A 26,602-nucleotide genomic window follows, 5' to 3' on the forward strand; every position below is an offset into this window, starting at 1 on the left:
CCCTGCCCCTTTCTTTAGAGCAAAGGGGAGAATGCTGATTTGTCAAGCCCGCTTCAAAGGTGCCAGCTGGTTTCATTTGGTAGTCAGGAATGCAATCTGACTTTTTGGTGTCGTTGGTTTCTTAGGTCTCTGGCTCAGTTTCTACTAAAACGTTACACTTCAAAAATATCTAATTTAGCAGAAAGTGGAAAGTCAGCACGTAATGATTTCTTAATGTGCTTCTTTTTGTTAAGTAACATGAAAGAAAGGCTGCAAGCCTAAGCATACCGCTGGTAAATCTTGTTTAACTCTGCAAGATTTCCGAGTAACCATGCTGATGATGGTGCCGATGTATTGTGCACTTGCAGACAAGGTTTTGTTCTGGTTGGTAGCACTTGTGGCACTCCTTGAGTGAAGGACACCATAAGTGACAGGACAAATTGTTAGATTGTAGCAATGTGTGTAACTCCATACATGGCATTTTATAAGTGATCCTACTTGCTTTCTGTGCGCACATAATGGCCTATATATATATATTGTAACCTTGACTGTTTGAGTGGAGTAGATGTGCTGGAATAAATAGTTCTCTAGTATCTACTTAGGAAGAATAGATTGCAGCTTAAATAAACCTTGAAGTTGACCATTCAGTCTAGAGTGAGTGAAAGTTGCTTGTCAGACTCTCAGCTCAAATGGCCTTTGCTGCACAGTTTCTTGGTTGGCAACACTTTTTATAGACCATAAATTGCCTACATTGCTGCTTTATAGAACACAGTGCTTGTGTTTATTATACCCGTGCCCCACTTTTATATCAGAAAGCTCATGTACTTCCCATAAGCCTTCTGTATAGGTACAGATCATGTCTACACACTAGTTTCAGCAATGTTAAACCAGTGTTCCATTACCTGCCAAAGGCTGTTTCAGTATCCTATCATTTAAGACAAGAATAGTTTAGCTATCTTCATCAAAAAGAAGGGATTCACACAAATAAAAAATTGCATGGTCTGTTTCCTTGCCACCATGTTCTTCTGGAATGTTGTTGTTAAACAGAATTGAAACACCAGAATGATGTCTTACTTTGTGGTATGATGCTGAAGCGGCATGCCAACTTTGTAACCACTCTTGTTCTTGCCGCCATGTTCTCCTGAAATGTTGTTGTTAAAAGAATTGAAACACCAGAATGATGTCTTACTTTGTGGTATGATGCTGAAGTTGCATGCCAACTTTGTAACCACTCCCAAATAAATAAATAATAATACAGTAACATTTATTTATTTATTTATTTAATGTGTATGCCACCCTATACTTGTAGATTTCAGGACGGTTCACAGCGTTATGTTGCTAGTTAAAAAGTTATAGTTGCACAATCCTTCCTTACTCACACATTAAATCAGACTTGCAATGAAAACTGCAAAATTGCAAATAGACTTAGACTGTTACCTCTAGGTGAGTGGGATAGAGTTGTCCATGCACCTATTTATACAACTCTGTACTGTATGTATATGCGGGTTGCTCATCTGACTTTCTTACAGAGCTACAGAGAAACCTTTAAAATATGGACATATGGTATACAGGACTGCAGTTATCTCTTTTACCCTTTCATATTTAGTCTGGAAGGAATACCTTTCTGTTCAGCATTGCCATCAGTGGAGGAAGCCAGAAGGGCTGGTGCCTAAGCTGTGTTGTGATAAGAAGCACAACCTGCTTTCTCTTCTTCCCTGTTTGGTGCATGCCCACATCAGAACTTGATGAAATGATAGTGCAGTGCAGGTTGACAAAGTAGGCAGGAAAATTTCAGGCATAGCAGAACCTCAGTGAACACTTGGATCATTTATGCACAAAATGCATTATCACTGGCCTGTGACAGCTTTGTATTTAAATAAAAACCACAGGGATGTATGTACTTTATTCTGGACTGCTGTTAACAGAGGGGTTTTTTCTGTTTTCTGATTTTTTTAATCAGCTGTCGAAAAAACCACAGGTCTATATAACCAAAATAAGTTTATATAACTGCAGTCCTAAACTAGGCAAAGGTAAAGGGACCCCTGACCATTAGGTCCAGTCGTGGCCGACTCTGGGGTTGCGGCGCTCATCTCACTTTATTGGCCAAGGGATCTGGCGTCCAGCTTCCGGGTCATGTGGCCAGCATGACTAAGCTGCTTCTGGCGAACGAGAGCAGCACATGGAAACGCCGTTTACCTTCCCGCCAGAGCGGTACCTATTTATCTACTTGCACTTTGATGTGCTTTGGAACTGCTAGGTTGGCAGTTAGGCAGTCCTAAACTACCTAGCAGTAAATCCTATTGGATTCAGTGAGGCTTACTCCTAAATAATTGGGGTTAGGATTGCCTCAATTATGAAACAATAGATCTTCTGTAATGGAAATAAGCATTCTTTTGATACTACTTATTGCCTGAAATAGAATAGTTTGGTGGAGGCAAATCAGTCAATACCAGTGATGGTATATCCTACCTATCTCAATCTTGAATGGGTTAGACGTTTGTAGGGCTTTTATAACCAAATGAAGGTGAGTAGGACAGAACTTGTAATATCTTGATGATTTCTGAACTGAGGTGGTTAGTTTCAGGACATCCCCACCCCCTAAATCTTTAAAGATTTGTATTAAATGCATGCTGGTGAAATGAGGATTAGTGATGTGGCCTCACTTTTCATGTTTTGAAATATAAGGAACAAAATATGGATTTGCGTTATTTCTGTGGGTTTAGAAGTAGTTTCAGTTCTTCATTTGTTATCCATTGTGCTTATGTCATTTCCCATTCGTATAGTACATACAGTCCTTTTAGTCTCTGATCAAATCTACTTAATTATAGGAAATTTGCCACTTCCTGTTTCTATTATTATTATTATTATTATTATTATTATTAACAAAATGTAACAGTGGGATTCCCCATTTCTAAAGGACAGAAATGTTTGATATAGCCCATTTCATATGGAAATATAACATACGCATGAGAAACATAGGTTTGCAATTGGATAAAGACATATGCAGGGTCCTAAAACATAATTGATTTATTATATTGCCATTTGATTGCAATTTTAAAAAATCAGTTGAAAACATACAGAACAAGTCGTTCTGGGAGAGCCTATTAAAACTGTTTGAATTATGAAAGTAGATTTTTAGAATTATTTCCTCCAGTTTCATCAATTTGGATAATTAGGCCTGGTCCTAGTTTATCTCAAATATTACTGTATGTGCAAATAATTGTTATACTAGTGACATCTCAGTGGTTAACATTGCAGTTATGTCCCTTATTGTAAACTGTGTTTCAGACAATTACCCTTAGTTAAATATTTTCTTAAAAGGTCATACTTAGTATGACTTTGAAGGTGTTTTAAGTTTTTTTTATCTTTAAAGCACAATAAAAACATACTGAGTGCCAGACCTTTCAGTATTATAAAGACCTAACACTTTATCTAGAATATAAGCACTATCAATATTTTTATACTGTTAGCCTTAGAGGTCCAATAGTGCAGAAGTTCATTGAGTATTATATGTGTATCATTGCTAACTAGGGTTCTTTGCTTACAAGGTTTTGCAAAACCTTTTCAAGCTCTGATCAGGATGGACTCCAAGTAGTATTCATCATGTCTAATGCTGTTAACTGCCCTGGGATATAGGCTATGAAAGGCAGCATATAAATGCTCTAAATAAATAACTATAGGTAAGCAAGAAAGGATTCACAACAGACCAAAAAAGAGAAGGAAAGAGGGGGAAAGAGCTGGAGTCTTTGACTTTCTGAACTTTTACATGTTTAAGAGATTATACTTGCACTGGGCAAGTGTGTAAGTTTCTTTGCCTAATTTTGTCTACATTTCCCTGCTACGAGGAACATTAAAGCAACTGAACAAATCATTATTAACTTGTTAAGTGTTTAAAAGTTTGAAATGAACAGTAGTAAAGTAGTAAGTCTCAACTTTCAGGAGGGATGTGAAGGAGAATAAAGATGTTAAAAGTGACACAGAAATTCTGACTTGGAAAACAACAAGGTGAAATTGCAGGAATGGTGGAAGAGTTCTTAACAAAACAATTACAATGTTAAAAACAAGTAAAACAATAAAGCTGTTTCAATCAAAGCAGAATTGTGTGAAGTTCCTGTTTTCTTAAGCCACACTTTCATATGATGTCCAATTTGGGAAAGTGTCCAGATGTCCCTCCAAACCAAGTTATCAAACCAAGATCATCTCTCCTACTTTGTTTTATAGATTTGTTTTAAGAGATTTTTGATCTGTTTGAAGGCAGCCAAATAGCACCATTAACAAAAATAATACAAACACCAATTGTATGATGATATTTTTGGAATCTGTTCTGAGACCTTATGACGAAGGTTGGATAAGAAATCTTATGAATGAATGAATACATAAATAAGATAAATAGTTGTCAAATAATGGGCAGATAGAATAGCTATTGCCAGTTTGCTCTTCACTGTGACATGTGTCTTAGAAGTTAGGTCCAAGGATCAAATGCTGCCATCCATCACTATCACGTTCTCAGGACTCTTCCAAGGCCACACCACCCCCGTCCTGCTTTATGCCCCTCTTGCATGTTTCTGCCCGGTTACAGTGTGTTAGTAGACTGCGATAATGCCTCCCTCTTGCCTGTATGGAGGATGAAGAGATGTGTGCATACAAATCTCCAACTCGTACATGGTTGAAATGCAGCCTTTGGTACAAATGTAAGAGTCATAGCTATTGCTCTGTCTGCTTTTGCCACAAACTCCACCTATTATTATTATTATTGTCTCTTTTCCTGCCCAACACTGACATGAGGTTGAACATGAGGGAATGTGGCCTTGGGCTGAAAAAGGTTCCTCATTCCTGACCATTATAGTTGTCACAGCATGACATTTTTTGGACTCCAAAGAATATTCTAGAAACTTGCTGGTCTTGTACCCAGCACCGAACAGTTCCAGATCACATTTAGCCACCACAGATTCCCTGCTGAGGTGAGAGAGACATCACTTCTGCCTTCTCTCTTGATGGAAGCCTTTCATGAATATCTGTGGGTGAGACAGGAATGTTGCTGAGTTCCATGGAATTCCCTTCTCTCCGCACAATGGTGGACCAAATGCTTGAGAGCTGTGATGTTTCACATGAAGCCTTATAGGCACTTTTTCTTAGACAAGTGATTAATAGAATGCTGTATTTCTAAAAATGCTTATTAATGCAGCATTTGTCAAAAATGTGTGAGAGAATAAGATGGTGACTCTGTTGTTAAAGTGTTTTTTTAGTGAACATTGCAGGTCCTTGTTGTAGTGAAAGATGTTTGATATTGCAATGGATCAGATACTGCAATTGATTGTGCTGTTCATTTTTAAAAAATATATTTTGAGTGATATACTTTTTATTGTTTGATTTGGTGATGTCTTTTGGCTAAGCAATAAAAGACATGACAGGCCAAGACCCAGAACTAGATATCAACAATCTCATTTCATGATGATTAAGCCAGTATTGCAATATGAGGAGCTCTAATGATTTCAAATTTTGATGATCAAGAACCATTGTTTGTTTTCAGTCTAGTTCAGTTGATAATACCACTAGGTTTTGCTTTTCTAACCTTAGTGGGCTAGCTTCTGAATATATTTGCTGTGCCATTAGCAACTATATAGAAATAAAGTTTAGCTCCTGCAGGACTGTAGCTGTTGGAAAAGCTGTAAATTCTTCATCCGTAAGCTGTTAAAGCTGTGAAAGTTGAGAGTATATCCCACTGAAGTGTCATAAGTTTGAGACAGTAATAACTGTGGATTGCATCCAACCAAGTCCTATTCAGAGTAGACCAATAAAATTACTGGGGCTATGTTAGTCATGTTCATTCATTTCTGTGGACCTATTCTGAGTAGGGCTAACACTAGATATAACCCTATGTAAAGGAGCTGTGGTGCAAAGCACATGCAAAAGACTCCAGTCAAATAACTGGCAATCTTTAGCACTACGTATTCAGACCTGCATCATGATCTGTAGAATTTGTGGGAATGAAGTTTTGATACCAGTTATTGCTGGTGCAAATAAGCCTTTTCAGGGACTGTTTGAAACGAGGGGGGGGAACCTGGTTTTTCCACTAGCTTTATTACTGTTGTCAAATATAGTAAAAGTAATCTTTCAGGTTACCATAGTTCATTAATTTATAATTAGATTTATCTTCTGCATTTTCTCCAAGGAGCATGAAGTTTTTAGTTAGTATTCAAATGTTTAATAAATGCTATCTTTAAAAATTAGCTACTAGTAAGTAGTAAGGAAAAATTAACAAGATGCAAACATTCATTAGTGAGCATTTGAATCTTAGGGCAACAAAATAAGATATTTTTAAACATGAATGTGGTGTATTACATCTATGCCAATCCCACTAATGCTGTTATTTTGCTTACTTTAGAATGGCGGGTAGTGGGAACATGTAGAAGATCATTGTAGCATTCCTGTAGCATTCTGCCTACCAGCTTGTCCCATTCTACATTTTTTCTGTAGTGGGTTGTTGAATAATATAATAAATCTAAAGTGCTCACAAAAGAAATTACAAATTCAATTTGAAATTAAAGTAAAAGTTTTAAAATATTGCTAGTTTTGAAGAACTGGAGTACTACTTTATTCATATTCTTGGCAAGGCATCAGTTACATTATAAGGATATTTGTTATGTTATAGAAAATAATTTTGTTGTAGATTTTAAGAAATATATATTTAGTTTAAAAAGTTATACATTGTTTCATTCCATCTCCAATAATTCTGTAGATCAGACATTGGCCTGGTTCACATGGGTGGCATGGCAGCTGGTGCCCCCTGGTTCACATCTATCTTTCTCACCAACCAGAGGATAATGAGGTAACCTTCTGTATTGTGTTGTTATGATAGGTCTGGTGCAAGGCAAGGCATAAACTGTGCTATAGAGCAGAGCCATATTGCTTCAGCAAATGTCAATCTGAGATTTGGCCCTATGTAGAAATAGCAGCTGCATCCCTGTTACTAGTCCCACCCTCACTTCTCATGTAAAGGACTCTAGCCTGCTCCATCAGTAAACAGTAAGCCCACAACTTACAGTATGTAGGGGTTATGTTCTGGGGATTGCACCTAAATCCCAAATCATGTACAATCAAAACACATTGGGTTCAGTGGTGGATGAGATTCCCAAAGTCATTTCCTCTGAAACTCCACCCTCTTTTAATTTTTTGCTGTGCATGTAAAGCTGAATGCACACAAGTTGAATGCATGTATGTTCAGCTCACTGCAGTACATCTTCCAGCTGGAAGACACTGGTACTGCATGCTTATCTGATGGAAGTGCTTTCTGGGGCTGCTCTTGTGTGCTCTTTGGCTTCAGAGTGTTCAGTCTCAAACAAGTAGGGGAATCCAATTGACGTCTTGCGCCTCTAAAAATGGACCTGTGTTAAGAGAGCATAGTTGCAAGGCTTTCAGGATTTCCACATCTGGGGAAGCATTTTATTAACTATCTGTTTTATGGTTGCGTAGGATATCCTGTTTAATTTGGCTTTCATTTAGCATGGGGCTCAGAGCCAAAGAACTTCACAGCATTTTTGTGCAGTTTGGGACACTGTGGCCTGGTATATGTGTTATGCAGTAGTTCCCCAAGCTGCATGGCAAATAGAGTTTTGACACTGAGGAATACTTTTCAAAAATAATTCATAACATGGCATAAGGGTTTGCAGTTCAAAACAAAATAAAAAATCAGAATCCCACTGAGCCCAAAGGAGCTCTTTGTAATCTGGCCATTGTGTGTTATTAACTGAGAGACTGGCAACACAGTACATTCACTTAGAAGTTCCATTGTATTCAGTAAGGGTTATTACCAGGAGAGGGTGCATAGGAGTTCCACTATATGAAAGATAGTTTTTAACTCAATTGTGTGTGTGTGTGTGTGTAATCGTTGTTGTTTTAAAAAAATGAGTATGCTTCTTAATAAAGATCTGTTTTGCAATTTGCAAAATCAAGAGTGTCTTCGCTAGAAGTTTTACTATAAAGGAAACCCCAAGAGAGGATACTATTAGAAAATGTTAGAGGGGGAATTTGACTATAAAGAAAGAATGGTTGTATATTTCAGTCTGTTTGAACTTCTTTGTACTTCTTGAACTTGAGAGACACATTGTGTGCTTTATGGATCCCACATAAATGTAACAGAATTTTATGTTCTTGTTAGAGGTGTTGAGCATCAGATGCCAACTTTGTTCATAGGGGTCAGGAATGTCACCTTATGCATGACCTTGGAAGAAAGCATGGTTTGTTTCATTATTAGGTTATTAGGCATAAACGGAAACGTAATCCATATATGATATTACTATGATATTTAAAGTAGTACATCCTGGCAAAACTCAAGGTGCTACCTGAAAAATCTGTTAATTGCAGCAAAGGTTATCACCATATAATGAAAAATCTAAGGGGTCTTTCTTGGTATCAGAATGGACGAAGACGCTGAGGGTAGCTGTTATAACCAAGCTGACTGGTCTAATACATAGGCAAGAAGGAAATAACAACTTGGTGCTTTATGATTATGTAAGTTGTCATCTGGTATTTACAATGAACTATATTTGAGTATTTTATATTTTTACATTTAAAAAATACTAAGTTCTCTTCAGTGGGTATCTTTGAATGGTCACTGTTCTTATGTCAGCTTTTATTAGAGCCATTCAGCTTGGCTAAATCAACTTTGTCAGGTCTATTAGAATGCTATTCAGTTGCTCATTTTATGTAGACTATCAGACTGAAATTATTGGCTACTATTGTTTGTTTTGTTTACTCTAGTCATTCTAGCTTAAGTTTTCAGTGTATTCATAAGCATCAAAAATATTCTAATGACTCCTTGTATTTTATTTCTATGACTTAAAAATTGTATTAAAAATAAATATCTAAACTGTTTAATGTGTGACCTCAATACAAGCTATGTGAACAAACCAGATTTGCAAACAAGTGCTCTAAAGTTACTAGCACTCACAAACAAAAATACTGGTTTTACTCCCTATGCATTCTTGTATCAGTTTTTGAGGTCAACAGAAAAAAATAAGTCAATGGTTGTAAAACTCCCCCTTTTGGTTGTCTAGAAGTGGTTCTTATGTGTCACAGGTGACTTATAAGCATAGTATAAACGCATAAAGTAAAAGTATTGGGCAAAATTTAACATTAGATGAGTAGGGATGGATGGAACAGTCATAATCCAGTTCATGTCCCTTGAACACGAGTAGTCTAGTCAGTCTGTTCCTTTGAATGGCCATGCAGATTTATTTGGCTCTTTTTTTTCTTTAAAAAAACCAGTTACAGCTCTTTAGAGCAGCTAGAAAGTGTGGTGCTTGCTACACTCATTGATAAGATATGAGTAAAAAGCTCCTGGAAGAGGCAGCACATTATGATGTGCCACCATTTCCTGGGTGATTCTACAGCACAAAGATGGTTACCTGCCTTGCAGTAAACATAATTTATTTCTGAAGACTCAAGCACCAAAAAAAAAATAATGTTCTGAAACCCACAAGTATAAAGAGGTAAACTGTATAGTGCATGATGGCCAACCAAATTATGGTTTTTACTCCTATCATTTGCTTGATAACTAAAACTTGCTCTAATATTTTGTGTCTTGCCTGGTGTTATATAGTGGCCATATCTCCTTAAAAGTATTACCCTACCCACATGGCGTTTACAGGTGCACATGTACCTGCAGAGAATTTCCCTGGCACGCACAGGCCCCCTCCCCAGGATATATGCCATCCCTTAAAGTTCCCTCATTATTAAAATTTGGTTGCACTAGAGATCATTTCATTTCATTCTTTATTTCATCTATTATACAGAGAAATGGAAAGAATCATCTGTATTATATGTGTACCTGTTCAAGGAGGGGGTGTTGGGGGGAAGTTTGATATGAATGAGGAGGAACAGGTTTGCAATGGAACCCCAGAAGGTTAGTGAAACATTTTAGTATCATAATACCTTTATTAACTGAATATCACCAAGCAATGAGCTATCTTATAAGTTTCACATAATTCTTCCCTGGTTTGAAGTTCAATAGAGGCGAGGGAGGGAAGAAGAGAGAAAGATATTCCTAATAAGAAACATGGCATAAGCCTCTTCTGTAATGTATGTATCTGTAATGTGACTTTCTTAAGAAAACTCAGGAAGCTGCTGGAAGACTGTAAGTTTGTGCAGTTCAGAATATCTGACTTACATATCTGTATTTTGTCCTATACCAGCAACATAATTTTCCTCTGCTCATTCTGCTCTGCATAAGTCATATGGTCTCTTTTCTTTAACATCTAGTCTATTAATGTTTGCTTTTAATTTCAGAAGTCTTTCTAAGCGTTTTTTAAACATTATACGCATAGGTCAGGATTCAAAGAACTGTGAAAATAGCTTCATGTGCCCAGAATGGTTTTGGATTTGTTTCCCAGACAGCAGCCATGTCTCCCCCTTAAAGCCTAATGGTAAACCACATTTGAAATTAAAAGGGAGCTTTCTGCTCAAAATGGGGAGGGAAACTTAAAAAATCCCATTAGGTTAGCACAACCCCTAGAATAGCTGTTTGGGTGTCTGGCATAATAATAAAAAGTCTAGGCATTGTAAGCGAGAGTAAAACACAGTTTTAAAGACTACCAGTACTGGATGCAATACTTGCGTCATTTATTATCCCCCACCCCGGACTTGTGTAATGTTTGGCAGAATATTCGTATTTTCAAAAGTTTAAAAACACAAGCTTCATGTTACAACGTCCGCAGTCTAGATTTCAAAAGACTTCTTTGCGCATTTTAGTGGATACTCTGCCCAAAAGAAGAAGAAGAAAAACTATTCAAATGGGAGATAAGGGTTTAACCACCTTCACAGGAAAAGTAGGTCAATAGGACACTAGGCTATTAGGCCAGAAAGACACAAGCAGGTTCTCTGAGTCATGCTTCACTTTGCTTTTCCTCCCCACTCCTTCTTCTGGCAGATTGCTTTTCTTTGTATTTAGTTCTTGCTCTTTTTAGTTACTTTTAAAAATAAGTAATCATTATTGTTTGTGTAGCTCTACTGGCAAGAGGATATATTAATCTTCTAAAAGAAAGTTCCATGTTCTCTCAGTATGATTTGCTTCTTGGAAATGATCTAAAAATACCAGTTAGGAGGGAGGGAGTTCTACAACTGAAGAAGCTTTTCCAGGACTCCTTTCAGCTGATAGGGGAAGAGAATGGAATGGCCAGAACAAGGGCAGTATTTCCTGCTTGGAAATAGGCAGTGAGTGGGATGGAGGAGGAGAATTGAATGTAGAGATATTTTCCCCAGTTCCCAAGATCTTGGACTGTTTTGCATTTTGAGAGCAGCAAAACGTTTAAACCTCTGGAGTAATATATTAGTCTGTATGTTTGAGGGATTTTCTTTTGCATCCTGCCCATTCTGGAGAACCAATGTGTTAACGTAATGTTGGGGTTTAGAACAGAAGATGCATATGGCATGTCTACATTCTTTCGGGCAACAGGAACAGAATAAGCCTGTGCTAGCTTGTGCTGTGCAGATACCAATATTGCGGTTGCGGTCATTGACAGTGTGAAGTTAACAATTGTTGGTTAAGCACTGTACCGATTGCATGAGTACACCAGCAGGCACCCAGTAGTTTATTTCTTTATTTAAATATTTATAAACTGCAATTTCATAGATAATATAAAGCAGCATACAAAATAAAGACAATGCTACAGTAAGAACAGTTAAGTCATGGATAGCATATCAGTAAGAACTGACTGGTAAAGAAAATCACATTGCAATTATTTATTTGAACATACTTTTTGAAATTTATTTAAATATTATTAAACTGCACTTTCATAGAAAGTATAACATATATAATATTAATGATACATTACAGTATTAAGCTGCATGCTGAATGTGTGTGGCTGCAGACATAGTCTAATACAGGCTTCCTCAAACTTGGCCCTCCAGATGTTTTGAGACTACAATTCCCTTCATCCCTGACCACTGATCCTGCTAGCTAGGGATCATGGGAGTTGTAGGCCAAAAACATCTGGAGGGCCGAGTTTGAGGAAGCCTGGTCTAACATGTGCAAATGTTCCAACATTATTTGATCATTTTTGTAGGGAATTTCTTGGCAGAGATCTGTGCTTTGTAAATAGATGTAGCAATATAAAACTATCCAGCAGTTGGAGGCAGTTTTGGTATGAAGAAACAAAGAAACAGATTTGGGAACATTGGTGAAGAAGTAAGAATTCAGATATAAGTAAAATAATAGTAACAATTATGATACAACACCTCCAGAGCTATGGGTGGAATCCAAAGATTGTAAGATTGGACAGTGTTCTTGCACAACCAATCATTAGATTTACAGTACATTGTCCCTGCTGTGTCTCTGAATAGCTTCTCTGGGTGGGGAGGGGAAATTGCCGCAAACCTGCTCAGCATATTTGGAATTAAGGAAGCAATACTTTACATGGTTGTCTGGGAGTAAATCCCTTTGAATTTAATAGGGTTTGCTTCAGAATAGACATATAGAATTACTTTGTAACTCACATAGAATCATAGAACTGTATATGGCTAGTAATGGAATTCATGTAGTTGACAGCTCTGGTCAGAGAAGATTAAAGTGTAGCTGCTAAATGACTTTACATCAAGCTATTACAGTGTACATATATATATATATATATATTTCTGTTCCTGTACTTAAAATAAAAAGTGGCTACTTATTACATGAAAAAAATAATTAGGTGCAGAATCCTAATACTATTATCTTTCTTTTTCTCTTTAACAGTACTGAATTAAGATATTAATGATCTTCTGCTGAGAATACATTTTGAAGGCTCTTCCCAAGTTGCTCCTTCTGGAACCTGTCATCTAGAACATTGCCATTTATCATCCAGAAAAGTATAAACGGTAAAAACCCACTGGATTATACTCAGATAATTAGGGTACAGAACCAAAAAGCACAGGCATATATATTGGTAGCAATCCAAAGAACTATGCTTATCATTTTAAGGGCTTTGACATTGCCAGACAATATGACAATTTGCTTTTGACAGTGCTCTCAGTTTGCCTTGTGGAGTTGGGGCAGGGAGCTGATGTTCAAGAGACACAATCCCAAAGCTTTTTGGGCACATGGAACTAGTTGCATGTTTCTTTGGATTCTGGCTATTGTTCCTTTTGGTGGCAGTAGGGAATTTTATTCAGGAAAAATAAGAGAGTGACGTTACATTTCTTTCTTTTTCTATTCTCTTACAGTGCAGACGTACAAATGTCTACCACAAGACTAAAGTGTGATATGTTATGTTCTTTACCATAAGCACCCATAAAATGAGCTCCATTGCAGACAGGTATGCTGTGATTGAGTTTTGTAAATTATTTTTTATTTGTGCATTATTAATGGTTGCACATGGTTTAAAACAGAATTTCAAAGAAGGCCGTTGATGTTACAGTATCTCTTTATAACAGGAGAGGTGAACCTGCAGCTGTCAAGCTGCTTTAGGTGGACTGCCAAACGCCAGGTGTCTCCTCTCCCTTTTGTGCAACCCCATTGCTAGCAAGTCATTGCATGCAAATGCTCAGCAAGCAGGAAGGAGCACTAAGACCTCCTAGCAATGTCACTGCACCAGAGGATAAACAGGTGCCTTTGAAAAGTAAGGAAATGAGGCAATGAGGCTTTCCTTTCCTCCTAGCCCAGCGCCACAGTGGAGAGGAGTCACATCTCTACTGGTTGTTGAAAAAGTGTGTGTGTGTGTGTGTGTGTGTGTGTGTGTGTGTGAGAGAGAGAGAGAGAGAGAGAGAGAGAGAGAGAGAGACAGAGAGAGACAGAGAGAGATTGAGAGCACCTACCTGTATGCTCCTGACTGTGTGGCTGCCTGCTTGTCTGGATGTATGCAGTATGTGTGTGCATGCATGTAAATGTACATTGATCTCAGCCTCTATTGGCATGCAGCCTTTGGAGTGGTGGCTATCAGTGTGATCCTTAGACCAAAAAGGTTATCCACCCCTCCTTTAGAACAAAGCAGACTTCATTAGCTGTTTGCTATGAATGACTTGATTTAATGGTAATGCACAGTTGCAAAGATCCAATGAGGATGTTTCAATATTTCTTCCTAAATTGTATCTGTGGGTACAGTAGAAAAGGTAATGTTCACAAAATTTATTTCACTTCACATGGAAACCAATCTTATAAATACCAATTTTTTTAAGATCGATATAATTAGTAATTACGAATCAAGTGTATTTTATCATGTGCAGACTGAACATGCTTATCAATATAAGGCTGTTCTTAACATTGTGGCTGCCCTCTGAGACTTGTTTTTTTCTTGTAGAGATGATGGTAGCATTTTTGATGGTCTCGTGGAAGAAGATGACAAGGATAAAGCGAAGAGGTATGTTTTTTGAGGTAGCTAGCACCAACCATTTTTCCTCTGGTTAGGATGTATATAAACTGTGCATTGAAATGGGACTTTACGTATAGGGCAGTTTGCACACAATGCTAAACCATGGTTCAGTGTTATAAAGATGAGCCTCAGCAAGCCTAGGTAAAGCCAACTTCAAACCATGGGGTTTTCCCTTGTTGTGAGCCAGGAGCCCTGATTTGCATAGAATGCAAAGGTTCTTTGAAACTCAATGTAAAATTCTCCTGGCTGCACAGGAGAGAGTATTGGGGAGTGAATTGGAGAGCATGTGAGACTAATGCTTTGTTTGGACTTGCTGAGGCTTGACTAAGTAAATAGTTTAGAACAGGGAAAGAGAACCTGTGACCTTCCAGCTGTTATTGAACTTAATCTCTCATCAGCCTCAGCCAGCATTGCTCATGATGACTGGTGATGAGAACTGTAGTTCAATGCCATCTGGAGGGCCACTTCTGGTTTTGTATTACATCTGGACCAGCGCATAGATTGCACAGAGGAAGCCTGTGAAAAGCCCTATATCCAGTGGCCTAAAGTATGCACAATGCCCTTAGTCCTTGCATACATTGCCAGGCATGTGGTCAGCTGTCTTATCTGACAATGGGGAATGGGGAAGAGAAGGGAGGATGGATTCAAAGGATCTCTTTTCACCCCACCCACCCTCTTAACAAGTGACCAAGTGGATTAATTAAAGTTTGTTCAAGGGAAGATACCAACACATAGTCTCTTGCTGAGTGCAAGGATCACTGCATGGGGATCTTGGTTTTTCTGGCTTGGAGACAGTATTAAAATATTGCAATAAAATATTAACATATTTATGTACTGTACAGATATAAGACTGTTCAATTTTCAAATTTTAGTTTTTCTTTTAATTTTATCAGGCATCCAAATAAGTCCAAGTGTCTTGACTGGCAATTGACCTCTTGAAAAGCTACTGTAATATGCTTAAGACAAAAGCTTAGATTCAAACAGCAGTAAAACTTGTTTCACAGGCTAAGGGCTTGGGGCTTCCCCCACCCCTTTTTTTTTCTTTTAGCAATAGCCTATCAAGGCTGCATAACTATTGAAAGTGGAGGAAGAGTAGTGGAGTTTTAAAAAAATCCACTGGGCATGCTCAAGCACTTGTTTTTGCCAAAAGTAGTTATTTGGATTCCACCCAAAAGATGTTTAAAGATATTTAAACACATCGCTAATGTTTCCATGTATAGGGCTCCAAAATGGAATACTAAAGTTGCAGTCCTAACCCTGCTTACTTGGGAGTAAGTTCCATTGAATTTAATAGAACTTCTGAGTTGGCATGATTAGAATTCTGCTGAAAGTATTTCTACGGCTAGTTTTGCCAAATGTTTCCTCCTCCTTACATTTTATTTGAAATGAGTATATTTTATTGAACATTGTAACTTACAATACATTCTGTTGTATCCACTTCTTCCAGGGCTTCCATTTCCTCTTCTTCCCTTGCATGCCCCCAACCCTCCAGCTGTTCAGGAGCTGGAGGGGATGGGAGAGGAAAGGGAAATTCTGTTATGCAGATTGAAGCCCTTTGTGCTGACAGAACTGTAGCATGGGACACAGCCTCCTAACCCCTAAGAAATTGCATAAAACTTCCCCCCTGGAATTTTCATAATTGTGTGTGTATGCCTTTTTTTAAGGGTGTCAAGAAACAAGTCTGAAAAGAAACGCAGAGATCAGTTTAATGTACTCATCAAAGAACTGGGATCCATGCTTCCGGGCAATGCTCGGAAGATGGACAAATCTACTGTACTGCAGAAGAGCATTGATTTCTTACAGAAGCACAAAGGTAATTTGGGAATGTCACAGGAAATTTGTGAAACAAATTTTGTTGAATTCTTGATACTTAAGTATATATGAGTATATATGAGTTGGAATGGTCCCTAATTCACAGCTAGTTTTAGTATGTCTGCGTGGTGGTGTTGGTGCTATATTTGCCGGGACAGGGTGGTGGCAAGGTTGAAGGGTGATGGTGCCAGCAACCCAGTAAGAGTGTGTGTGCACATGTGAGCCGCTGCCAACTCGGAACTCTCTTAGCTTTCCCCTGACCTATCTCTGTCCTGTTTAATGCAGCACCACAACTAGTAGTGTGCTGCTGCTCTGCATCATGCAGTTCTGATGTTGAGTAAATGCTTCTTTTCTCAACCTTTTTGACTTCCTATCTGCATCTTGGTACATTAAGGTAGAATGTTGCAAAGAATACAGTTCTCTCACTTGCTCTCTTATCTTTTTTGTTTTTGTAACAGGCATGTTTAATGACTGGGCTGGTGCGGTTAATGAATGATAGTTTCCAATGGGATGGGGAAAATAACCTGTGGCGCTATTCCCTCCCCCCTTTTGTTCAAGTTGGCACCCAAAGTTGGGTGTGTGTATTACAAGTGTGCACACAATTTTCCTTTCCTTTTGCAGAGATCACTGCCCAATCAGATGCCAGTGAAATCCGACAGGACTGGAAACCCACATTCCTTAGTAATGAAGAATTCACTCAGTTAATGTTAGAGGTAACTTAATTATTTTCATTGTAAAATGTGTGAGTGTTCTGTCATTGTAAGTATTGCTTTGTGATGTCGTGCGATATATTTTCAGCTTTGTATTGTAATTAAAATGCACTTTCCCCAATATTCAGTTAAAATATGTGCAAAACAGATGCAAAAGATGCATGTGGAGAATGCTGCTGCCAGGGGGTTATTGGGGGACCAGTTACTTAAGATATTCTGTACCTTTGAAACTTAATTTACCCACTGTTTTGAAACCCAGTTTGATGATGCCTTTGACCTTTAATTCCTCAATGGTTTGGGTCCAAAGTAAATTGAGCAGTACCTACCTCCATGTAATACTGCTTGTCTGTTTAGAAACTTAGAAGGGTCTTTGCTCTCCATCCCACCATTATCTGTAGCTGTAGTCATGTTGGGTGGTATGCTGGTATGCGGAGCCAGGCCTTCTCTACAGTGGCACTTAAACTTTGACACCACACTGGGAGACATGCTTAGCCTGTTCTCTTCCCACCTTCTGAAAGACGGTGAAGACCATTGTTGTCCATTGGGCATTTTATAGCGATGAGTTTAGTGCCTTGGTTTTGTGCTCCTGCTGTTTTGTGTTGAATTGATTTGAAACAATTTGTATCAAATTTGCAATTGGTATTTTAACGTTTTCTTTTATATTTTAAGTTTTGTGAGCCTTTTGACTGAGGAGCAACATCACAATGTACTTAGCATAATGTGCATTTCCCCAGGTTTGAGAGCGTGACCCATGAATTGATTGTCAGATAGTGTTCAGTTCCACTGTTCAGGGTGCTGGTGCAGGGAGTTTTAAGATTTTGAGATCAATTAAGAAGTTAGTCCTGGCTCTTTTTTGTATGTAAATCAAATTGTACAGTGCCCTGTTTGTCTCCTTTTAACTGTCTCTTCTGTTTAATTTCAGGCTCTTGATGGTTTTTTCTTAGCAATCATGACAGATGGAAGTATAATATATGTATCAGAAAGTGTAACCCCCTTACTTGAACACTTGCCAGTAAGTACGAGCTGCTTACAGGAAGATATCAGATTTATTTGGTCACTGGATGGACACTTTACCATTTGCCATTCTAGATTCTGGAGCTCAAATAGTATAATATCTTTTTAAAGACTTCATCTTTTCTTCCATTAAAGCAGCCTTAGTCCTGTTTCATGTATAAGGCACTTCAGTGGGTGAATCAGGAGCATCAGACATTTTTCTCTGCTCATATACACACAGCCATCACAGTGTACCACAGTGTGCACATTCATTGACCCCTGATGTAAGTGGTATATGAAAATAACACACATATCCCTGTGCACGATCTTCCTTCTGTATAGCCTATTTCTCGCTTATCAAAGGGCATAAGCATTTTGTTTTTATCTTGCCCTAAAAAAATTTTTTCTATTCCTTCACTAAGAAATGGAGACAGTTACAGTTGAGTCTACCATTGTGTAGATTTGGTTTATAACAGTTGCAGACTTCGTTTCCTCTAAGGAGGAAAGGGACTTGAACAATCCTGCACATTGAGGTTTTTACCCACAATTGCTGTGCATATAGTAAAACCTTGCCTTTTGTCCAAACTGTTGGAATGCAACTGATAATTTTGCTGATTTTACTATTGCTGGTTTTCTGCTTGAATTTGATGAGAGGTTTGTATATATATTGTAAAAGCATTCATTTAAAGTGGGATCCATAACTGATCTCTGCTCAGGTCTTGTGCAAACAGACAGAAGTGCTTTTCTGCCCACACAAGACATCTCTGGATTGCACACAAAATCAAGTAGGATCAGCATCAGAATATTGCAGGGTGTCCTCACTTTCTAACAGGATTGCTTCTCTTCCGGGTTTCTGTCAGCTAATTACACCCCTTTCCCATATACTGTAAGTTGTAGTAAGCTTAAGCAGGGTATTCCGCCCCCCCCCAGTTTCCCACCTTTTGCAATCGATTCTCGATATCCTGTTGCTGCTTAGAATGCTCAGTCCTCATTCTAAGGTTGCTTCCTTAGGTTAAAACATATACTTCATTACTGCAATGTACCTCGATTCTCAAAAGACAGGGGAGTGTCTTTTATACTTTGGATAGGATTATAGCAACGTTTGTTCACTGCATCTGAAATTAGGGCAATCCAGCTTTTTATTGTTGTAAAAATATTTGGAAATGATGTACTTAATCAGGATTATGTGTTACAAGCAGCATAATATTTTTCTCCCTGACAGCTGTGTTAGTTACTTTGTATTCAAAAGTGACATTTCACAAGATTACATTTTCATTTCATTTCTCTCTCTCTTTTAGTCTGACCTTGTGGATCAGAGTATATTTAATTTTGTCCCGGAGGGGGAGCATTCAGAGGTTTATAAAATACTGTCTACTCATCTGTTGGAAAGTGATTCGTTGACCCCAGAATATTTAAAATGTAAGTTGCACTGTTGAATTATCTCTCAGAAGAAACTCCTGAACACTTCAACATGTTAAAATACAGTGAAAATATAATCACTGATTTATTCTGTTAAATTAAGAGTTTCCTGAAACCTTTTTCACATACCAGGTATATGAAAAGGCTAACACTATTATTATATTTATATTATTTATATTTATATATGCAGGAGGTAAGGAATCAAGAACTGTTTCAACTGTGGCCAGCAACTGCTGCATTTTAGCAGTTTTATTATTATAATTATTTATTTAATTTATGTACCGCCCTATACTCAGAGGTCTCAGGGCGGTTCACAGAATAAAATCAAAATATAAAACTACAAAGTACATAATCAAAATAAAAACAACAACCCAATAACCCCCCAAAAAAACACATTTTAAAAGGGCATAGGATCCTCACAACATTTAAAGTAAGACAATTAACAAACCTGGACAAAAATACTTCTTGGAAAACCATGATCTCAGAAATGTCTGCAGAAATGTATGCAGAAATCTCTGTCAATATATAAACTGAATGTAAATGGTAACTGAACACCGCATTGTAGAATGCATGTGGTCAGTGTTCCAATGTCCACCCATGTTCTCATCTATGATACTGTCCCATGCCTTCTGCCATTCTCTCTCCCACTTGGTTCCCCCTTCAGGTTTTTTGAGGGGGAGGGGCTCTCACCCTCTTAGAGTTGTTTTTCTGAATATTTTTTGCACATCTGCAAATCTTCAGTTCCCACAGGCTTACTGATACTTCCTTCTTAAATGTAACTCATGCAATATTGGAGAGCCACACTCAACTCTGAGCTTTGAAAATCGAAGGAGTACTGGGCTGTGGACTGTCTGCAGTTGGGATGTTGACAGAAGCCTGCTTAACTTTCTTAAATGTTTGTCACTCATAGTTTGTTAAACCATGGTGTGATGATCATTATCCACAATTTTATTTTATATTGCTCACAATACTTTTGGGGAGTGGGGCAGCACAGGGTAGATACATATTTTAAGGCTGCAACCCTAGATATACCTGAGCTGTTCGACAGTGGAATTTGCTGCCAAGGAGTGTGGTGGAGTCTCCTTCTTTGGAGGTCTTTAAGCAGAGGCTTGACAACCATATGTCAGGAGTGCTCTGATGGTGTTTCCTGCTTGGCAGGGGGTTGGACTCGATGGCCCTTGTGGTCTCTTCCAACTCTATGATTCTATGGGATTAATCCACTTAGGCTCCTTTGGGAGGGAGGGTGGATATAAATAAATAAATAAACCAACTCAATGTGCCTTACTTCTGAGTAGACATGTAAAAGATTATATTCTAAATGTGTAGGATCTTGGATTCAAACCTAGTTGAAAAATATTGTGGTAGCAGGGCAGGAAAAGGCTGGATGCACTGAAGAACTACTCCCATGTAAGGAATCTAAGATGGCACATTGTTAAGGCTATGTTTAAGGTAGCTTCTTCCATTGTTTTGCACATTTTACTCAAGAATATCAGCTTGTAAGGTTTTGATGTTCATTTTGATATTCCATTATGTGTGTTTTGTTCTTCTAGCAAAAAACCAAGAAGAGTTCTGTTGCCATATGCTCCGAGGGACAATAGACCCCAAAGAGCCACCTACATATGAATATGTAAAATTTATAGGAAACTTCAAGTCATTGAGTAACAGTAAGTTACAGTATTTTTTAAAAGTGTTTTAGATTACAACTAACTTGTGAAACGTTACAAGAAATAGGAAAAATAATGTACCTCTTTTTTTTAAGGAAACAGGCACTGGATTACATTTAAATGAGGATAGTGTAAATTTACAGCATGTCTGTTGATAGAAACTAGGGAAGTGTAGCAACTTCTAGTGTAGGTACCCCCAAACTCGGCCCTCCAGCTGTTTTGGGACTACAATTCCCATCATCCCTGACCACTGGTCCTGTTAGCAAGGGATGATGGGAATTGTAGTCCCAAAACAGCTGGAGGACCGAGTTTGGGGATGCCTGTTCTAGTGAGTCCTGAATCTCAAGCCTTGGAGAGATTCTTGGCTGCTTTGGGCAAAGTGTGATCTGCATGTGACACCCAAGTCAAAGCAGAATTCCCCAAGTGCCTAATTGACACCTCAGTGATTCAGATGCTTTAAAAAGCTGCAAACTGTCTGCAGAAAGTGAAACTATTGTCTCTAAGCTCGCCATATAAGGAAGACAGCAGAGGGGAGGAGAGGGGCTAATTGATATCTGTATTTTAAGGAAAACTCTTGGACCAGGATGGAGGGAAAGCTTGTTCAGAACTGTCAGTTTTTAATCAGAGGAATTATTTTGTCAACACTCTTCAATCCCAGTATTTGAGGGGAGGGATGTTGCTGAATAATATAATATATACATTTTCTCTGTGTTGTTTCTTGCTCTTTTGCAAGTTCTGTTCTGCAGTGCAGCAAACATCAGAAAGACTTCTGTTAGACTTCGGAGGTGTCCTTCCCTTTCCTGCTTTTTTCCTATTGTCCAACTTACATCTTTAGCGCTTTCATTCTGTTGGATTACTCGTGCTTTTCAATTTATTTCCAGTAATTGTTAGTAGCCCCTCATGCTATTTTGAATTTATTTGCTGCTATTTCAAGGGTTTTTGTTCTGTTTAGCAGAGTGCAGTGTTATGCCCCTTCCCCTTATAGTTCAGGCTTTGAGGACTTTGCTTCTGTGTGACTGTATGTAGTCTTTTTAAAAAATCACTTTGATCTGAAGGAAGGACAGGATATAAAAACTCTGAGATAAGTGAAACAGGTTGAGTGATTTTTACTTTCTTTTTATATCAGCTTAGGCAGTATTAATGTTATTAAATGAAATATTTTAAGAATGTAGTTTAATTTTTTTCTCCCAGGTGATTTTTAAACACTTTGTTTCATAGGATCATTAATTAATTATATGTTTGATTTTATAAGTTATTCTTAGAAATAGTAGTAATTTTGTTCTCTTCCTCCTGTCCTTAGTGTCTAATTCTGCGCATAATGGTTATGAAGGAACCATTCAGCGATCACATAGGCCTTCTTATGAAGACAGAGTTTGTTTTGTAGCTACAGTCAGGTTAGCTACACCTCAGTTTATCAAGGTATGTTTAGATTGTCATCTCTTCAAAATCTATGATATTTGCTTTTCTTTTGTATTTTTCTTAATCAAAACATTTATTGTTTAATGAACAATCATTTAAGTAACCATACTCCAATCCAGGAAAGGTAATCTGCTCCAGGATGCAGGTGTTCTTGTATGAATTGCCTCCTAGATTGGGTCCTGTGCTGTTAAAAAAAAAGGTCTATAGCCAGCTTCTGTAACTATACTGCACATATGTTGGATCAGGCTCAAGCATGCATCCCCAGAGGAAGATTTGGGCTGTTAGTTAACAACCTGTCTGCAGTACTAGGAAGACTCAATCAAGTTCTCCTCATTGTCGTAGCTGATGTTCAGTGCCTTTCCTACAGGAATTTTGAAACGTGTCCTTCTGTGGTGCAAATTTAGATTTGCTGAAGGCTTCATTGTAAAGAACTCCCTCTTTTAGGAAGGCTGTATACCATGTGAATTGCTAGTAAAAAATAGAAAGCACAACTGCCTTCCGTATCAATTCCCAGATGTCAAAAAGAAGTAGGGGAGTTCTGAGGGTGATGGTTCCTTGCACAGAATGCTGAACTTGCCATTCTCATGCTGGAAAAATAAGCATAGTACGGGTTGGTCTGTAGTGGCAAGTTGCTTGAATTACTCCTCTTCCAAGCAGCAGTGAAACAGCAAAATAAGAAATATTTTGCATGTTACATTCACGTCGAATTATATGTATGTTTGGAAGTCTGGATTTCATGAGAGTTTTTACATTAGAGTAGAGCAGTTCTGAGAGACTTACGTTTTTTTATTTTTTAGGAAATGAGCACTGTTGAAGAACCCAATGAAGAGTTCACCTCTAGACATAGCTTAGAATGGAAGTTCCTTTTCTTGGATCACAGGTGCCATTTCTTACAATGTAGTACTAAGCGGTAGCACTCTGTTACCGTTAGTGGTCACTAATCCTCATTGGCTGTTTATAGCAAGAAATGAATTTTACTTTTTACTGAATACGTTTTTATGTAATTAAAGCACAATTTTCAGCTTAAAAAGTGTGACTAACTTTTGTTCTATTCTGAGAAATAAAATAACGACTCTTATGTCATTATCCAGGGCACCACCAATAATAGGTTATTTACCATTTGAAGTGTTGGGGACATCAGGCTATGATTATTATCATGTTGATGACCTAGAAAACCTGGCAAAATGTCATGAGCACTGTAAGTAAATGTCATAATTTTATGTAAACCATACTAATATAGAATTGGTAACTTTTGGTGATGTATACAAACTAGTTACAGTGGTACCTCTGTTCCCGAATATCTCCATTGACGAACGTTTCCGAACCCGAACGCCGAAAACCGGAAGTAAATGCTTCTGTTTTTGAACGCGCCTCAGAAGTTGAACAGCTTCCGCTACGTGTTTTTCCGTTTTCTCAGTGCAATTTGCAGACTGCACTTTGCGCCTTGGTTTTTGAACATTTCGAAAATCGAGCGGTCTTCCAGAACGGATTACGTTCAAGAACCGAGGCACCACTGTATCTATATTTGAAAATCTTTTAACTACGGCTAAAATACTTGTAAATTTATGTTCTAAAAAAGTTTTTAATCACAAAATAGTGCTTAAACAAGAATAGCACTTAAGCGCAATTTAAATAATTGCTTAATAATAATAATAAATTGCACACTCAGAATTATAGCTTCCCTGTTTACTAGGCTAGGTTTTGCCCACTAGTGTGGATGGAACATTGCACTATCTGAAGTGTGGAAAATCAATTTCAGTTGTGCATGTAACTAATAGATAGGAATAATGATTGGTGACATCAGGAGCTACCATTCTGGAAGCATTCATAGTAGTTCTCGGGTTGCTTTCCATTCTCTCCTTGTATAATATGTTCCGCAGCTTTTAAAAAGAAATTATTTTTAAATTTGGGATATTAGAATCAAATGAAGAAAGTTTTGTGTTGGTTTAAAGAAGTGATGTAAACTGTTTAAATGCACATTCAGGAAGTGGCATTTTCTGAAGCAGAACCTTTTTTTAACATTGTTTTTAGTAATGCAATATGGAAAAGGGAAATCCTGCTATTACAGATTCCTCACAAAGGGTCAACAGTGGATTTGGTTGCAGACTCATTACTATATCACTTACCATCAGTGGAATTCTAGACCAGAGTTCATCGTATGTACACACACAGTAGTAAGGTAATAGAATTCTGCATAATTTTTATTACAGTTTTTTGCAACAGATTTTTCAGCTATATTTTAGTACTTCTCCCAGCTGAGTAAAAAGTCATCAGAGTCTTCTGAGTTAATCACATGTAAAACCATATCAATGCATTAATGCATCCATGTTATTTTTCAAATGCATTTAAATAATGTATATAAAATGTTTGCTACCATTCTGTTAAGATGAACGGACATACTAATATCCTGATATGTTGGGTTATTTGTCGGTAGTTATGCAGAGGTTCGAGCAGAAAGGCGGCGTGAACTTGGTATTGAAGAGTCTCTACCAGAAATAGCTGCAGATAAAGTAAGTTTTCCACCATCATCTTATATTGGTTCTGTTCATTGCTATAGCTTTAAAAAAATAATACTTAAAAAATTGGCTTGTAGGGTTTGCAGTGCCTGCACTTCAGCAGGTGTTAATAATCCACCCACCCAGAGCTAGTCATTCTTTCATGTAAATTACCTAGTGATAAGGTGTTCAAAACTGCTCTTGCACAGTTTGGTTTGGATTTTTTTTCCCCTTTTGGGTTGTCAGAGTGGTGAAAGAGAAGCAAACACTGATCATAAGGAGAAGTAAGATGGAAAATGGACTGTTAAGATGTCAAACAGAGCAGGGAAGGTGAAGCACATGTATTTGCTTTCATTGTGAAAGCCCCATGTTTGAATATTTGGTGAGATACAGTTAGTTTCTGCTAATTATATTGCTAATTATTTTGTGTGTGATGAACCAGCCAAAACATTTTTATTGTTTTAGAGTCAAGACTCTGGTTCTGAGAATCATATAAGCACAGTAAGCCTCAAAGAAGCTTTGGAGAGATTTGATCACAGCCCTACACCTTCTTCTGCCTCCAGGAGTTCAAGGAAATCTTCTCACACTGCAGTTTCAGACCCTTCTTGTGAGTGCACAAAATCAAAACCTGTTCTATAGAAGGTTATTGACTTTGGGGCCTTGTGACTTTAAAATGAATGCTGTTCGTGATAATTGTAGCCTGAGGATATTATCAGTTCTACAGAGAGAGTTATTAATCTGGTGTGGAATAAATCTCAATTTTTACCTAACCAATTGGAATAAAGGCTGTTTTGAATATGCAGTGCTATCATTTTATTGTGATGAACTTGTCTAAGTATATCTGGGCAAACTCAGAATGGTGATGATTAATAAAATTATCCCTCTTCAATTTTATATTTGCTGGGACATCAGCAACGCCAACGAAGATGACAATGGATACTAGCACTCCTCCAAGGCAAAATTTATCCAGTCTTGAAAAGTCTGCACAAAGGAGGGCATCGCTTGGTAATCAGGTAATACTTTAGAAAATAGCAACTCATATTTATCTGTTAAGGCTTGTGAACGTTAGAGTTTTTTTGCTTAAAATACAAACAATACAATAAATAAATGCTTTCAGTTAGTCACCTAGTTTGGAAACATCCTTTTTAAAGCTTTCAGTTGACTGCTTGAGAATGTCGCTATCCTGAATGTGTCCACCATGTGCGCAGTTCTGCTCTCAAGCAGTCAACTGAGAGCTTTTCATTAAGTGTCATCTGGCTTTTTAAAAACAGTGGAGAATTTTACTATGAATCTGCATAGAAATTAGCTTTCAAATAGTGTGGGGTCCACTGGTGCTTCTGCATGAGCAGAACAGTCTTCCCCTTCATCTCCAGTTTACCCCCAAAATCTGCTCCAGAGGTTAGGTATTATGGATTGTATTCAGTAATGCACCAGTGTCATTCCACTGTATCAACAGAACACCCATTTCCTCTCATTCTTGTGTGCCCCACAAATATGCTTCAGAAGGTCCTCCATCCCTCCGGAACTGATTTTAAGGGTGCAAGGGGGTCCTGAAGGAAACTCTGCTGCATACACAGAACTCTCTTGTGTCATCAGAGCTGCTGCTTTGGATACGTCCCACTATGTGTTTGTAAAATTTGTGTCCTTTTAAAGTACTGCTGTGTTTCATGCCTTTGGTATAAAATGTAAGCATTAGCTCAGTGGATGCGTTTGGAAATGCTTACGAAGGCTACTTGTTCCACAAAAACAGAAGAGGAAGGTACACTGGA

At 37.9% G+C, this 26,602-nt stretch overlaps 1 protein-coding gene across 7 annotated transcripts in view; it reads left to right on the forward strand.

The window, feature by feature from the left end:
* Window positions 1–26,602, forward strand: part of CLOCK (clock circadian regulator) — a 39,218-nt gene that overhangs the window by 1,146 nt on the left and 11,470 nt on the right. For 3 of the 7 annotated variants that reach the window (XM_083630233.1, XM_083630232.1, XM_083630234.1), the window contains exons 2-17: window positions 8,344–8,490; window positions 12,710–12,831; window positions 13,177–13,268; window positions 14,250–14,309; window positions 15,986–16,134; window positions 16,755–16,846; window positions 17,766–17,855; window positions 19,135–19,255; window positions 20,806–20,919; window positions 22,220–22,338; window positions 23,136–23,218; window positions 23,430–23,536; window positions 24,370–24,517; window positions 24,773–24,848; window positions 25,299–25,440; window positions 25,746–25,846. In XM_083630233.1, coding sequence (XP_083486359.1) covers window positions 13,222–13,268; window positions 14,250–14,309; window positions 15,986–16,134; window positions 16,755–16,846; window positions 17,766–17,855; window positions 19,135–19,255; window positions 20,806–20,919; window positions 22,220–22,338; window positions 23,136–23,218; window positions 23,430–23,536; window positions 24,370–24,517; window positions 24,773–24,848; window positions 25,299–25,440; window positions 25,746–25,846 — 1,449 coding nt within the window. In that variant the 5' untranslated portion in view covers window positions 8,344–8,490; window positions 12,710–12,831; window positions 13,177–13,221. Of the gene's footprint in view, window positions 1–6,718; window positions 6,809–8,343; window positions 8,491–12,709; window positions 12,832–13,176; window positions 13,269–14,249; window positions 14,310–15,985; window positions 16,135–16,754; window positions 16,847–17,765; window positions 17,856–19,134; window positions 19,256–20,805; window positions 20,920–22,219; window positions 22,339–23,135; window positions 23,219–23,429; window positions 23,537–24,369; window positions 24,518–24,772; window positions 24,849–25,298; window positions 25,441–25,745; window positions 25,847–26,602 lie in introns of all 7 variants that reach the window. The other 4 variants (XM_083630236.1, XM_083630235.1, XM_083630237.1 and 1 more) reach the window with 2 other exon arrangements.

This window comes from Podarcis filfolensis (genome assembly GCF_964270895.1).
Source record: "Podarcis filfolensis genome assembly, chromosome: 9".
In the NCBI taxonomy this organism is placed as follows: Eukaryota; Metazoa; Chordata; class Lepidosauria; order Squamata; family Lacertidae; genus Podarcis; species Podarcis filfolensis.